At 36.6% G+C, this 14,752-nt stretch overlaps 2 protein-coding genes and 1 long non-coding RNA gene across 5 annotated transcripts; 1 reads left to right on the top strand and 2 right to left on the bottom strand.

Annotated features, from left to right (window-relative positions):
• Positions 1-1,009: 1,009 nt before the first annotated feature.
• Positions 1,010-4,924, top strand: RagC-D (Ras-related GTP binding C/D). The gene is made up of 7 exons (XM_014359618.2): positions 1,010-1,576; positions 2,030-2,178; positions 2,245-2,651; positions 2,720-2,856; positions 2,942-3,084; positions 3,240-3,388; positions 3,467-4,924. Exons 1-7 carry the CDS (start codon positions 1,574-1,576, stop codon positions 3,784-3,786), a joined length of 1,308 nt encoding a protein of 435 aa, XP_014215104.2. The 5' UTR covers positions 1,010-1,573; the 3' UTR covers positions 3,787-4,924.
• A 384-nt stretch (positions 4,925-5,308) lies between these two features.
• On the bottom strand, positions 5,309-10,621 carry Grip128 (gamma-tubulin complex component 5). 3 transcript variants are annotated; one of them, XM_089594633.1, is made up of 13 exons: positions 10,323-10,620; positions 10,119-10,223; positions 9,614-10,042; positions 9,099-9,536; positions 8,819-9,035; positions 8,439-8,748; positions 8,179-8,375; positions 7,581-8,098; positions 7,223-7,511; positions 6,956-7,156; positions 6,725-6,807; positions 6,361-6,520; positions 5,309-5,669 (listed from the first exon to the last, which is right to left on the bottom strand). In XM_089594633.1, the coding sequence occupies exons 1-13, from the start codon at positions 10,362-10,364 to the stop codon at positions 5,623-5,625; spliced, it is 3,036 nt and encodes a 1,011-aa protein (XP_089450759.1). In that variant the 5' UTR covers positions 10,365-10,620; the 3' UTR covers positions 5,309-5,622. The 3 variants fall into 3 exon arrangements, with proteins under 3 accessions (XP_089450759.1, XP_089450758.1, XP_089450757.1); XM_089594632.1 differs by lacking the exon at positions 5,309-5,669 and having other exon boundaries at positions 6,224-6,520; positions 10,312-10,621; XM_089594631.1 differs by lacking the exon at positions 5,309-5,669 and having other exon boundaries at positions 6,224-6,520; positions 10,323-10,621.
• A 1,374-nt stretch (positions 10,622-11,995) lies between these two features.
• On the bottom strand, positions 11,996-14,283 carry LOC149374181 (uncharacterized). Its single transcript, XR_016293180.1, has 3 exons — positions 14,220-14,283; positions 13,367-13,587; positions 11,996-12,415 (listed from the first exon to the last, which is right to left on the bottom strand). It is a non-coding gene; the product is annotated as an uncharacterized LOC149374181 (long non-coding RNA).
• Positions 14,284-14,752: the final 469 nt, after the last annotated feature.

Below are 14,752 nucleotides of genomic sequence, written 5' to 3'. Positions count from 1 at the left end.
GAGTGCGAGTAAATCACATGAGTATGGGAAAACGTCCGCACGGGTTACGTAGGTATACCTTGAGGCACTTTATATTTGTCGGAACGATGAAAAATTACCTGTTAAGTGACAGTATGCCTTTGTTATATTATAACATAAAACATAGGACATCATTGACCGTATGTAGACAAATCGTTCCGACAGATATATAAAGCGCCTCGAGTGTACATCAGCGACAAACACTGGTACAAATTTTGAAGTAATGTATTGAAAGAACACGTTGAAGGCTTATGCACCTTGTATTATTCACAAATATACGAGCAATGCTTCGCAAATAATGACTGTAAACAACGTTTTTCCATTGTTTAAAGTTGCATGTACTTAAATTGAGGTGGTAAACGTATGATTCGCAAGAAAGGTTGGGGTGGGTCCTACTTTTCCTACCGAGGGCACACACCCGACCCTTAAAAACACCCAAGACCCAACGAGCAAAAAAGTTATTGTATTTTCCATAGACATAGAAGTGTCATTTGCGTCAAGATTACAAATTATCTTTTACCCAACAATTGACCTTCAAAAAAATAGATTCAACACATTTAAGTAAACCGGCCGCAACTTGGCCAGTTGGTTTTTTACAACAATTTCCAATAGTTATCCAAGTTGCGACAATTTGCGGACTTTATAAAGGGGGAAAATGACCGCTCATCTAAACACTTATCTTGTCTGGAAATGCATGGTCTTAGATGAGAATTAACGTGAAATAAGCGGTGCGAAAAGATCATATTTTCCCCTTTATTGAATTTGAATATAGACTGCTAGTTTTTATGTACGGCGCTGAAGCGCAAGTAGAAGGAGACACAACATCGACCGTGTGTATTTGTCTCCCACCTTTGGCAATGTGTGAGAGAGACAGATACCCACGTTCGATGTTGTATCGCGTGCGACCCGCCGCCGGGCCCGCCGCCCAATTGCCCGACCCAGAACAAACCTACATTTTACCAAAGATATCTTTCAGATGGACAACAGACAACAGAAGTTTACAAGACATCTACTTACAAGAAATCTTGAGAAAATATATGTTTGCTGGAGATCATTCCTCAACTAATCTATGTGACACCTGGTGCGAGAAAGCGGAAATGACACAAAATGCTCACAATAATTTAAGTGGTGAACATTTCTTACACCTTACACTGTGGTGCAAACAATTAAAATCAGTTGGATGTTGGATGGGTATTATCCGACGTTTCAACATCAACAGTTTCCGATAATACGCTTTCCGTTCCAAACTTATGAGTAAACTGTCTCTCTTGGGTGTGTAATATTATTACCACTGTTTTATTGCGTCGCAATATAACAACCACCACATTTCTTGGAAGTAACGTCAACACCGAGACCATCATAAAGCTTCATTGCAATTTGCCCCTCACAATGAATTGATGTTGATAAAGGATGTTTTGCATTTGACGTGAAGAAATAAATGCTGCCACAATTGCAAGCACTTGAGCTAATTAGTTGACTCGCTACTACTCTCCACCCAAGACTCATCTCGTCTCTTCTAAAAGTTATTAAAATTCGACCTGTCTTCAAAATCAACATGGTAAATCGTGTCTTAGTCATATTAACATATTTTTTAAATCTTTTTGTTGCCTGATTTTTTCTACGTGCGTTGTAAATATATTAAGCTACCGAAGAAGAAATATTATGAGGGTTCTCCCAAGCTAACAAAGCTACTATGCATACAAACACAATGAGTGAAGCATATGAAAAAGTCCTTGATGAGCCTGTGCATTATTTCACTCAAGGCATATACGTTCTGTATGTTTGTTTATCATGTGCGTGTAATAGTTTCTTCTGGTAAACAATGTTTACAAAAAATATATAAATTTATTGTAGTCTTTAGTTTTAGGAAAAATCTTCAAAATATGTCAAACGTGTATACAATGAATCATCAAATGCCAGTTACCTAAGGATGATTCATTGTTCTTATTGAAGTCTTTTGATCTCAACTCACGATTAACAGTTATATAAAATTAATTGTTTGTATTAATAGGATGACGAGGATCACTATCAAGCTGATTATGATGTTGGTTCCTTTCCCAAAGATTTTGGGTATACACCGTATGATCCAGATTGTTATAATTACGGGGGTGTACCAATCAGGGATCAAAAGCCAAGGATTCTCTTGATGGGCCTCAGAAGGTGCATATAATTCTATGTTTAAATCATCAAATACTTGGACCAATGATTTATGTTGTATGTTTTTAGAAGTGGAAAATCGTCAATACAAAAAGTTGTGTTTCACAAGATGTCACCAAACGAAACTCTCTTTCTTGAATCAACAAACAGAATCATAAAAGACGATATTTGCAACTCCAGTTTCGTGCAGTTTCAAATCTGGGACTTTCCCGGACAAATAGACTTTTTTGACCCCACCTTTGACAGTGACATGATTTTTGGTGGTTGCGAGGCTCTAGTCTTTGTAATCGATGCTCAAGATGATTACATGGAGGCCCTAAACAAGCTACATCTGACTGTCACCAAAGCCTACAAAATCAATCAGTCCATCAAGTTTGAAGTTTTTATACACAAAGTTGATGGTTTGTCAGATGATTACAAAATGGAAACTCAGAGAGATATACACACTCGGGCGAATGATGATTTGATTGATGCAGGTGTGTTATAATACACCAAAAAAAGACATGTTTTCCTTTTTTTGTAAACATTTGTGTCATTGTTCCAGGCTGCGATCAAATACATCTGAGCTTTCATCTGACATCGATTTACGATCACAGTATATTTGAAGCCTTTAGTAAAGTTGTACAGAAACTAATTCCACAGTTACCAACCCTAGAAAATTTGCTCAACATTCTTATCTCGGTAAGTCGATTATCATTTTGAGTATTAATAGCCATTCCAAGCCTATTATATAATTATTATTAAAGATATCAAATTTTTTTCACAGAATTCAGCAATAGAAAAGGCCTTCCTCTTCGATGTAGTTTCAAAGATATACATTGCCACGGACAGCTCGCCAGTAGATATGCAGAGTTACGAACTTTGTTGCGATATGATTGATGTCGTAATCGACGTCTCTTGTATATATGGGTGAGTACGCCCAATTTTAAAATTATGATTCAGATAAAGCTGATTAAGCATGTCACGTTGAGACTTTTTTTTTAATTCAATGGTACCAAGCATAACGAATGTTTTAAAAAGTTGAAATTTTACCTAATAAAGAAACCAAAAAAAATTCTATTCAGGCTAAAAGAAGAGGCAGAAGCTGCAGCTTTCGACAACGAGAGCTCAAGCTTAATTAAGTTGAACAATGGGACGATCCTCTACTTGAAAGAAGTAAACAGATTTCTCGCGCTAGTCTGTATATTAAGAGAGGACAATTTCGAAAGACAAGGTAATTTTGCATCAGCTACAAGTACATCATAATTAAAATGACAATCAACCGTTTTATGAACGCCGTACGACATTGCAGGTGTAATCGACTACAACTTCTTGTGCTTCCGCAAAGCAATCCAGCAGGTATTTGAGCTCCGCAACAAAGTCTTGGCTGAGGCTACGACGTCACGGCACAGCGCGGTAAGGGCCAGCCCCAACAACCAATCGAGCTCCCCTGCCAATGTGAATCTTGTCGATGATCCAGGCCCAAGTGGTTCGGTTGGTGTTGGTGCAGCCTCGCTTTCCTCCCAGACCGGCCTGTTGCAGCCCAATCTACAAAATGTCACCTTGAACTCGGGTAACGTCGGTAACGACAGGATCGGACAGAACGGGACGGTCGTGCTCACCCAGAGCTAACCAAGCCTGTGTTTCCTCGTAGGGAGCACAGGCTTGGATAACTATTCCGGACGGGAGACGCTCTAGGGCTGTGCGCGCATGCACGCTGTTGTTATCACCGAAGCTTTTGTTTTTGCACGGCTCTTATCCCTGTGCACGTGTATAAATTTTGTTGAAAACTTGTCTTAATTTTATCTTAGAAGGTAAGCATCTTGGAATATCTTATAGGAGTACGACTTAACATTCGGTGCATGTGGAAAAAAAAAGTTGCCCTACTAAGTATGTTGGTGTACAGTAGCAGTGAGATTTTACTTGGCTAACGTTTAAGTACATACATTTATTAGAATGATACAGCGCATTTGCACTTCATTGTCTCGTTTATGATAATAAAATATACTGCCAAACAAAATACTACACTGGATGGTAAAAAAAAAAAAAAAAAAATTATGGCAACTTACTGATCCATTGTGTTTTTTCGGTTGCACAAGCCAATCAGGAGTTTAAATGTCTTGAAATTAAAGCTATTGTGCACTGTAAATAATCTCTAACCGCAGAAATGTAAAAAAAATAATATAAAAACATGTGCTGACGTGTAAAATACGAGGTAAAATATATATTTTACGTAGTTAGGTAGAGAGTACAAGGTGTTAAGTGGTTGGAAGTATTTTTGAAGTGACCTCGTTACCGCGAACAACTTCAGAAATCGTCGATATCACTTTCGTAAAGCTTTGATTCTTCAACGATTCTCGAAAGGGCATCGCTGACAACCGATGAGGATAGATCTACGGCTTCGAGGAGTTCCTTTTGCCGACAGTAACGCAGATACATGAAGGCCTGCTCGTAATCGCTTGAGCTTCTCAGCGAGCGCGCCAACTCGACACTGAAATCGTTAATACCATCTAGACTTAACATATATTTATATTTTTGTAAATTTTTGCTGGATCGATTTATTTTATCAACTCAATGTTACGATGAATTATTTCTTTTTTTTTCTTGTTATAAACATGTAATGAAATTATCCTACGAATAATGCGGAATCAAGAGAACTACTACAAAATGATGTGTAGTCTATTTGTATGTGATGTTTAAAATATAACACTGAAGAATGTTGATTGATAAGTGTATAATTTTTTTCCAAATAAATAATCGATGAAACATTTCTTATATATTATCATGTCGATAATTTTACACTATTCCTTACACAATATAAAATACCAAGTGAAAAAAATGTTCGTCTGGTATCAGACCTAGGTCCTATCATTTTTAAAGTACCCTGTAAATACCATCTTAGCCAATTTTGTTGCTTAGCCGAACTTTTCTTTGGAAGATGGATAGGCAGCCCCGAGGGTGGGAGACTCTGATGGGCGATCTCATTAAGAATATTCCTACCCAAGTCCGTGATATGGTCTTTTACTGTCCTCAACGCTGGAGCCACAGGAAGGAGGAATTTGCCTGGAAATAACGAGGATGTGGAACAGGAAACGGAAGGAAAATTTCTTACAGGTTGAAGTTGTAAACCTATTTTATACTTGATTGTTGCTTACAAAAAAAATAAAGATTTATTGTACAATGAATATACAAAATTATATCAGCGATGAAAACATTATGTATACAATTATAGTGTCTGTACAACAACGTGTTTCAATGAGTTAGCTTAGTGATTAATTTAATGAGTAGCAATACAAAAACAAAAACAAAAATTGTATTTATTACATTAGATCACAAATGATAAAATTCCTGCGATCTTAATACTGAATTTGCGTGCCAATACACGCATACAGATAAAAAATGCGGTGTTTCTAAACTACAAAAATAAAGCCAACAAGGTGGTTATTATTGTGGGTGCTGTTGCGATTTTTATGTCGTTGGCATACTGCAGTTAAACGCAGAGTTCAAACCAGTCACTGCAAACAAGGTAATGAAAACAAAACAGTTTGATTAGTATATTTTTTCATGTTAATAAAAAAAAAAAAAAAAAAAAAGAAAAAAAAAAAAAAAGAAAAAAAAAAAAAAGAAATCACAATTGTGCAATAAACCGCATTCCAAATGAGATTATTAGTTGAAAAGCAATGTTAAAAATTGTAAACGTAAAGGCAAAAATCGTAGTGCAAAATGGCATAAAAAAAATTAACAAAAACCAAGTATTTCAAACTAAAACAACATTTTCGTGAAAAACTCAAAAATCATAAGTGTTAGAAAGCAAAAATAATTTCAGTAGGGAAAAAATGTTTAATTCATTGCACAAAGCTGATTAAAAAAATTCACAAAAAAGCTACATAAAGATGTTGGAAAAAAAAAATAAAATCAAAAATACGTTTTACTGATATATCTGTAATCTAAAACATTTTCAACTCAAACTACCTACTTTCTGGTAAAACTACACAACAAATCTTTCATTTTTATTTATTTTTAATTGAGGTAAACCAATCCTCGAACCCTTGCTAAATTAGCCCCGAAAACCAAGTCAATCCTTATCCCAGTCTGTACTAGTGAAAACATCCAAACGTTCAGCTATTGATCTATGAAAATCCTCATTACGAGATGGCCGGACCTGAGCTACGTATTGCAAGAGCTCGTGAGATATTTGGGACTTACGGTAATCGGCGTCCTTGTGCTGCACTGCGTTGTGCAAGCCCAACGCTAGGTACGTGTGGTATTTGACGTAGTCGTTCTCGAGTTGGTCCATCACTTTGCCAATGAAAGCCAGGGACTCGGGTTTCCATCTTTTGTGCACCTCTTCGCACATTTCCAGTAGCTGAAACAAAAAAATCACGGAAGATAATAGGAGAAAAAAGTATTATTTTAAATTGTTTAGGAAATTATTGTTCTTTGTCCATGAAGATGAAACGTAAAAATTAATACAATTATAATTAACGACGTGCTCTCAGTGTCGCTTCAGCAAACTTAATTTTGAAAAATATGAAATTGAAGGGAAGGATAATTTGATGTCATCAAATACCTTGTGGATCGTAAGAGTCAAATCGTCAAATTTTCCTGTCAGAAGACAGTGCTCGTGTACATTATCCAAGTACTCACTGTGAACTGTAAATAAATGTTACTCAGTATTTTATTTCACTAACATGTCTATTAAAGGCAACAAAAAAATTGCTTTTGTTTGGCCATAAGAATTTGAATTCTAATTTAAATCGATATGGTATAAAAAAAACTTAGAGCAAAAGAAAAAAAGTACTTGTAATGATGGCCTCCAAATTGTCAGCTTGAGACAAGGCTTTTTCAAATTCAGCACCCAAGCCAAGTAAAACTTGACCCGATAGGTACGCATGTATCGAGCCAATAGCGTGCAGCAGCCAAAACCGCAAAGTCTCGAGCCGCTTGATGTGAAAGCGTTGTGTGGCATCCGGAGTTGTAGCGTCAACCGAACCTTCTAAAGCTACAAGATACAGATACAACTGAGTAACTGAAAACAAGCAAAGCTCGCAAAAAAATGTCGACTCACTGGAAAATCTAAGCGTATGAAGCGTCCACAGAGCCCATTTGAGCTTCAGCTCGAATTTAAAGATCTTGTTGTACTTGTCGATCGCTTCCTCGTTGAGTAACATGTTTATCGGCCAGCCGGCGGCGTAATGTAGTTTAGTGCTATTCACAGCCTCGAGGACTTTGGTAGTTCTGATGTTGCCGATCGTTATGGACCACCGTGAGCTCGATTCTGGCCATTCTTGTGAAAGTATCTCTTCCAACAAACACGCCACAGTGTAAGCGTTGTTCCACATACCGTTGGATTCGATCTGAGAAACAAATGTGTTGCAAGTAGAATTTATTTCAATACAATTATATTTAATCAAGCGCGTACGCACCTCCGTGAAAATCAGTTTGCAGAACTTGTTCATCACGTGGCTGGTCTCCATCATAAAGACCGACCTCATCAGTTTGAGCTGTCCCTCCAGCTTGTACTCCTTCATCAGGATATCCTTGACGAGTTTACTTGCACCACTGAACTTCGAATCTAAAACTTTCGACACGGCACACTCGAAAATTCTACTCCAAGGTAACGCTGTGTTCGACTTTTTCAAGAACTCAAAGGTTTTCGACTCCTCGCGTTCCCTACCGCGATCTCCAGAGCTCGAGTCGACGCTGTCCATGTCCACAAACATAAAGTTTTCTAGGGCTTTGGCGAGAAAAGGATTGTTTGTCGTGGAAACTTGTTGCGTTATATTGCACTGGAGTTCCAGGTCATGTGGCGCGATTGGTCTTGGGATTTCGATTATTTGTAAGGACGCGAGGTCCGTCGAGTCGGTGCAAACTGTTGGTTCGTACTTGGAGCATGCCGATAGTATTTCTCTCAGACACTCTGAATGTAGCGTTTCTTTGGAAACTGATGGGAAAATTTTCATAATTTTTAAAAATGTTTCTTCATTCCTGTGACATGGGCTACCATGAAAAATATCAAATTACCCTTTTCTCTGTCCATCATGGCCCAGAAGTCGGAAATACGATCCAAAGTGACTAAAAGCTCGACACTACGTCCTATTTGATATACTTTGTGGAGTAAGATTTTCATCACAGGATCTTTCAAGCACAAGGGATCCAGTTCTCGAAATGCATACCCTTCCAATGGTCTACAATCTTCCCTGGTACTACTTTCGACCGATCTGTGAAAATTCAGCTGCTAAGTACAAAGAAACCAATGCATTTTTCAATAAAAGTATACTCACTCCAAGCACTTAACAATGATAAATTCATCCCTCCAATCTTCTAATCTCCCTTCGCTCAACCAAACATCAACAATATTAAGGTATACAGAGAGACTGGCCAAGTAAAAGTTTGCGCACAAATTTATCATTTCTATGATACATGAATTTTGTATTTTGAAGTATAGCTTTGACAGTAGTTTAGAAGCGCACTGCCAGTTGGACAATTTCTCCCAGTCGTCAATGACGCTCTTATGAATTTCGAAAATTATTTTTATCCTGTCCGTGCACTTTTTCAAGACTTTTGAAGCCGAGAGAAACGTACTCGGATCATCTAAAATAATTTGTCATTAATTACAAAATTATACTCTGATGTGCAACAAAACGTGTTGAATGGAAATTACTCTGTTTCATGACTTCTGTTTCAAAATCGACAAGTTTTTTTTTAATGCTCAAAATTTCGTGCTGCAAAGTGGCCGCGTAAGCTTCGTAAGTCAATGGTGGTCTCCGACTTGATTTTGAAGTATCATTTCGTACAAACAAGTTTTCGAGAAAAGTTTCCATTTCTCGCATCATAGTTATGTACTCACAATACGAGGACAAAACACTTTTGAAGGCCACCTGAACGAAAATCATGAAAAATAATCAATTTTTGTAAGCAAACAAATGGAATTTTTATCTTACCGTGGTGAGACTTGGTATCGATACGTCGCGAATAACGAACCCTTTTTCTTTTTCTTCTTGAAATACAGCCATGTCACTATGTACATGAAACATCCACAACAGTTCTCTCAGAGCCTGATATTCGCTCAGAGTTCCAATGATTTCGTGACTTTTTTTCGTATTCTTTCTCCAGAATTCCAGTAGATGAGCGTCTTCAAATCGACTGTCAACTTTGTACTGACGCCAGTCTAACTCATTCCACCATGTGTTTTGAATGTTCTTTTCCAGCCAGTTTGTAGGGACTACGTCTTGTGACGTTACACTTTTTGGAATTTCTTCCGGTACGGTAGCCAGAATCCCTGTTTCACGTGGCACAGCATTTCTGCTAGGAGTGGACGCTTTTTGTTGATTATGCACAGACAAGTCTGCTTGGCAATCATTCTCATCTTCGGACCAGTCCTAAAGTTAATGTCTTTTTAGTAATATTATATTGTATAGGGAAAAATATTGTGATTATTTTCAAAACAAATTCTCACGCTGTCACTGTTGCTCTCGTAGTTACAGAAAAACTCCTGTTCTCCTTCTTTCAAGTATTCAGCCCAGTCAATCTCTTCAGACTTGTCATCCTCAGTAGTTACAGATGCATTGTTACTCCTATCCCTGCTCAACGAATGACTAGCACTTATTTGAGAGTTACAGGTTTCACTAGCTAAATTAAACAACAGAGACAACAAGGACCACTGCACGTCACACTGGGGATGCCTCTCGGAGTCAAAGCTATTGAGGAAAGTCTGGACGAGATCCTGGAACTCCTTGGCAACGTCGTACTTGCCATGTATGAGGAATTTTTGAATTATCTCGTCGATTTCTTTTTTAACTGCATGACTGTTCACCGACAAATAACGATGGTGCTTTACTTGTGACAAAGCGAAACGCTCCGAGATCTGAAAACCTTCCTCACCTTCCTGTATAAAAAAACAAGAATTCTTAGAAAATTCTGTAAAAAAATTACAGGCTAAAGTTAATATAAAATCAACTTACTTCAAAACCAGTGATTGCAGTGATCAGGAGTTTCAGATCTTTATGAATATCATTCAGCGTTTTTGTCCCCATTTTTCTATTTTTTTTAACATCACGTTTACGTTTCTGATATGTATACACAAGGAAATAAAAACGTATAAATTTACAAAAAGTACTATAATATGATTACTATTATATATATATATCTACCAACATTTGTCTTACGGTATCGTCTGCTAAATCTGCTTCTGCTACACACATGCACATAAATATATGTATACCTGAGTTATAATATCCCTAAATCCCTATTATCCCCGCGTCCTCATAACGTTTGTTCAACTTAAAGAAATAACATAATAATTGAAAAATATGTGTCTTTTGAGGTAAAGTAAAGGACCCACGACCCACTCCACCATTTGGTTATATCGACAACGGATGGACACTGCAGCATTGTAAATGCTGACTTGATAGTGTAACTGAATCTCCGACCGCGTGGCAGCATGATTCGCTCCCGCATGTGGCGAAAAAAGTGTCTGGTTAGTATATATAGACCAAATTGTCAGCCGTCGTTCAGAGATGTGTGCTCACTGGCTCATGACGTAAGTCTACAGTCACCCACGTAGTAGTGGTGGGACTCGGTTTGAATAGTTTGCTACGTTGTAGTAGCTCACCGATCCGTACCTACACAGGTAAGTGAGGTAAGTGAGGTAAGTAGGACGTGGGGGACTTGCTGGTGCGCACATATTTTTTTGTCTTTATTTTAACATTGCCATCAGTGTCCTGCTTTATTATTTGCGTTTTTACAAACCAAATACTTCTCTTTTTTTTATTTCTTCTTTTAAAAGGTAAAAATTCTGAGAAATCAAGAAAAACATACGTCCGCTGCTTTAACTTAACATAATTTTCCAACATTAATCAACTCACATATTGTAATCTGTCCATTTATTATTAAATTTTTTTTTTTTAGTTTAAACTGCCATTCACATATCGACGCCCCGGGCGACGAAGACTAGCCCTGCTTCGAAGCCTGGACGAAGACTATGCCTTTTTCCGCAGTCTGGACGAAAACTATGCCCTTTTGTTTGTTCCAGACGAAAACTATACCCTTTTCCGGAGTTCGGACGAAAACTATGCCCTTTTCTCGAGTCCGGACGAAAACTATGCCCTTTTGGAGTCCCCCGGACGAAGACTATGCCCTTTTCTGGCGCTCAGACGAAAACTATGCCCTTTTCTCGAGTCCGGACGAAAACTATGCCCTTTTTTTCTAGTCCGCGTGAAGACTATTACATTTTTTCCGAGTCTGGACGAAGATATTGACTTTTTCTGGAGCCGGGATGAAGTACAATTCATTTAAGCTCACCTTACATTTGTTTTTGTAATTAGATATATAGTCAAATATACTTATATAGTGGTTGTTGTTTACATTTACATTAATAATTTTAAATAATAATACAAACTCAGGAATGTTTTTATGAGCATGGTAATTTGCAATTAATGAATATGAAAGACTCGTTTATGTTTTATTTTAAAATTTATTATTTTTTCTACATTTTTGTTGACTATAATAAGTAACTAATACAATTATTGTTACTTGAAGTTAAAAAATTAATAAAATTTGTACAATTCGTGATATAATAAAATATAATATTCGTAAAAAAATTGAGAAAAAAGTAAGCTTTTTTTTATTAATTAATGTTTGTAAGACATGCATATTTGGATTACAAAGTATTTTTTAACACATGAATAAATTAGCAAGTTTAAATTAATTACAGTTATTGTTATATACAATTTACGGAATCTTTTTAAAAAAAGCTCACAAACCCCTTTTTTCTGACACTTACCAAAACTTTAAACACTTAAGCCGTTAGACCTGCTAAGAATAATGATTACATGTTGATTTTTTACAAAGGCGTCTGTAGATTCACGTACATGTGAATCTCGATGTGAAGATAAAGCTTATATCGATATAAATACATACACAAGTATCGAGAAATCTGAAAATATTAAATCATTTTCAGAAGCTTCGTATTCGTGAGCTTCTTGCAGCATACTAGTAGCTAGTAGAGGGGTTAGTATATAATTTTGGGGTGTTTTTTAATTTAGTTTTCGTCTGGACGCGAGAAAAAGACATATTTTTAGCCCAGACTAAAAAAAAAATGGCATAGTTTTCGTCCGGACTAGAAAAAAGGGCATAGTCTTCGCCCGGGACGTCAAAAGGGCATAGTTTTCGTCCAGGGCCAATTAGGGCATAGTCTTCGCCCGGGGTGTCGATATATTGATTCGCACGTAGCAATTTCCATTGAGCTGGAACAGCTTACCTAGGAATAGTTCGAGTAAAATTAGATACAGATTATATTTGTCAGTTATCTAATCTTCAAATATTTAATTGTGTTCCCATTAATTAAGTTGCTTGTCTGAATTCTACGTCTACAGAACTGAAGATCGTTTTCGACCACTTGGTTTCATCGGGTTTGAATTGTATTTAATTTCTGTATATTGTATCATGCGTGACATGCAAATGAATAATGACTAATTTATTTAAGAGAAAAATCTGACAAAAAAACCCTTTTTATTCGGAACAAAATGTTACATGTGACATAGCAATTCTCTCTATTTACAATTTGAATTACCTTTTTTTTTGTAAAAAACAATGGAACTGAACATAATTGACTTATAAAAAAAAAGGGAGAACGTGAACATAATATCCCTGTTGTTGCGGTCCAATAAAAACCAATAAAATTTTACAATGGGATTTTTCTATTAGTTTCTTATCGGTATTTGCACCCGTAAATCCAAATAAAATCCGAAATGGTTAAAAATAGATTTTCTATATCATTTATTATAACTAGGACATGATTGAACAAAAATAAATTGACAAATTTATGTCATACCATGGGGGGATTAGAGTATTTTATATGTAAATTAAAAGAAAAGTTAGTTATTAATTTTTATTAGAATTTTGTAAAAAATACTTTAGTCCCCCCGTTTTGGTGTTACCATCCGGATGGTATGACATAAATTTGTCAATTTATTTTTGTTCAATCATGTTCTAGTTATAATAAATTATATAGAAAATCTATTTTTGACCATTTCGGATTTTATTTGGATTTACGGGTGCAAATACTGATAACAAACCAATAGAAAAATCCTATGGTAAAATCAATGAATTTTTTATTGGTTTTTATTGGACCGCAACAATAGGGATATTAATACAGTAAATCAAGCAAATGGAAGGACGATCGATCATCGTTACAAATCATCAATTTTACCTTGTACGTATACGAGAAAATGTTGATTGACAATCACGTGGACTGCTGTCCGATGCATGACTGCTATTGACCCATTGGAGTAGTTTATGTGCTTGTTGGTTTTCTCAACTAAGTGGATTGTCGATCCAAATCACAGTTGCATTTTTGACCACGTTGGACAATGACATGAAAGGAACAATGATTTGATTCCTCAGAAAGCAGGCTTGCGGCCTCAAAGTTATCTTAAACAAGAGTAGACTTTATCAGTGAAATATGACTTGATCGCAAAAGTCATTTTTTCTCATACGCGCACATACTCGCAACCATAGCGACGCACTTCAAAGTAAAGAAAAAAAGAAAGATGCGTTCACACACATACACGCATCCACCCAACCATAGCCTACCATCACCAATACTATCCTATCACCATATATTGACACATCACTCACCGAGAAATTATTTAATACTCGATGCTTTAATCCTTTATCAACTATCTGATTCCCCATCACTTGTTCCCTTATAATTGACTTGAACCCGGCAACCTTCCTCGCCTATCACACTCACACAACCGTGCCCATGACGCCCTTTTTTCTCACAACAATACCGATAGCTACGTGAAATTTTAATTTTCACCAAGACGCGATCTTACACAATTCCGACACAACTAATGGTTGCACTTCCACGCACAATCAGGAATCTCTATCTGTACAAAGAAAACTACAAACAGACACACACTGGCCGCATGTTGTGTGTGAAAACAAAATTTTGGTACGTAACATCACTATGGGCAGTTTTACGCGCGCACGTGAATTTCTCTGCCTCCTTTACGAGGCCTATGTTTTACATGCTTATTATTATTCTAATGACTAAATACCTTAAACAAGAGTAGACGCATTTACAGGGAGCCTGGTGATTTAACTTGAACTCTCGTGTTGTCGAGGCCTCGTGGTGTTTTTGAAGTCACTGTTCGTTGCTGCCCAAGTTATGTTTTCTCCCACGAACGTCTGACCACTTCTCGCGCTGCTTTTGCTCTAACCGTTTTTTTTCTCACCCGCCGCGGCATATTCGAATCTCGATGTACAAAACTGTGACGTCCCCTTTTCGTCGGAACATATATAATCATTATTTTGTTTTCTCTTAAAAAATTCTTTTGTGTCCAACATATTCTTTTTTTTTGTATACGCACTTAAAAAACGGCTACTGAATAAATAATCGTAATTATTTAATATGCCTTCAATTTTAATCACTTGAGATTTTTAATAAAGTCTTGGAATTTCGTATTTTTGAATCATTTTTTTATCAACAATAGAAGTACTACTTATTACAAAAAAAAAGAAGTAATTTGTAAATCATTTAAATGTTATTTGTAGGTTCAATAAAATTGTCTTCTATATTAACTTTATAATT

This window comes from Copidosoma floridanum, unplaced genomic scaffold (genome assembly GCF_036245765.1).
Source record: "Copidosoma floridanum isolate Cflo_tuat_1 unplaced genomic scaffold, Cflo_Japanese_pri ptg000021l, whole genome shotgun sequence".
In the NCBI taxonomy this organism is placed as follows: Eukaryota; Metazoa; Arthropoda; class Insecta; order Hymenoptera; family Encyrtidae; genus Copidosoma; species Copidosoma floridanum.
Note: the sequence above shows the minus strand (reverse complement) of the source record. Positions and strands in the feature narration are given on the sequence as shown.

Bases quoted from the DNA above. Each gene is read 5' to 3' on its own strand.
- RagC-D (XM_014359618.2), top strand. The intron at 2,179-2,244 runs GTGCATATAATT...GTATGTTTTTAG, and splicing joins CTCTTGATGGGCCTCAGAAG to AAGTGGAAAATCGTCAATAC. The intron at 2,652-2,719 runs GTGTGTTATAAT...TCATTGTTCCAG, and splicing joins TGATGATTTGATTGATGCAG to GCTGCGATCAAATACATCTG.
- Grip128 (XM_089594631.1), bottom strand. From the start codon at position 10,364: ATGTGCATGTGTGTAGCAGAAGCAGATTTAGCAGACGATACC. The intron at 7,512-7,580 runs GTGCGTACGCGC...TTTGTTTCTCAG, and splicing joins GCAAACTGATTTTCACGGAG to ATCGAATCCAACGGTATGTG. The intron at 7,157-7,222 runs GTGAGTCGACAT...TGTATCTTGTAG, and splicing joins TCATACGCTTAGATTTTCCA to CTTTAGAAGGTTCGGTTGAC.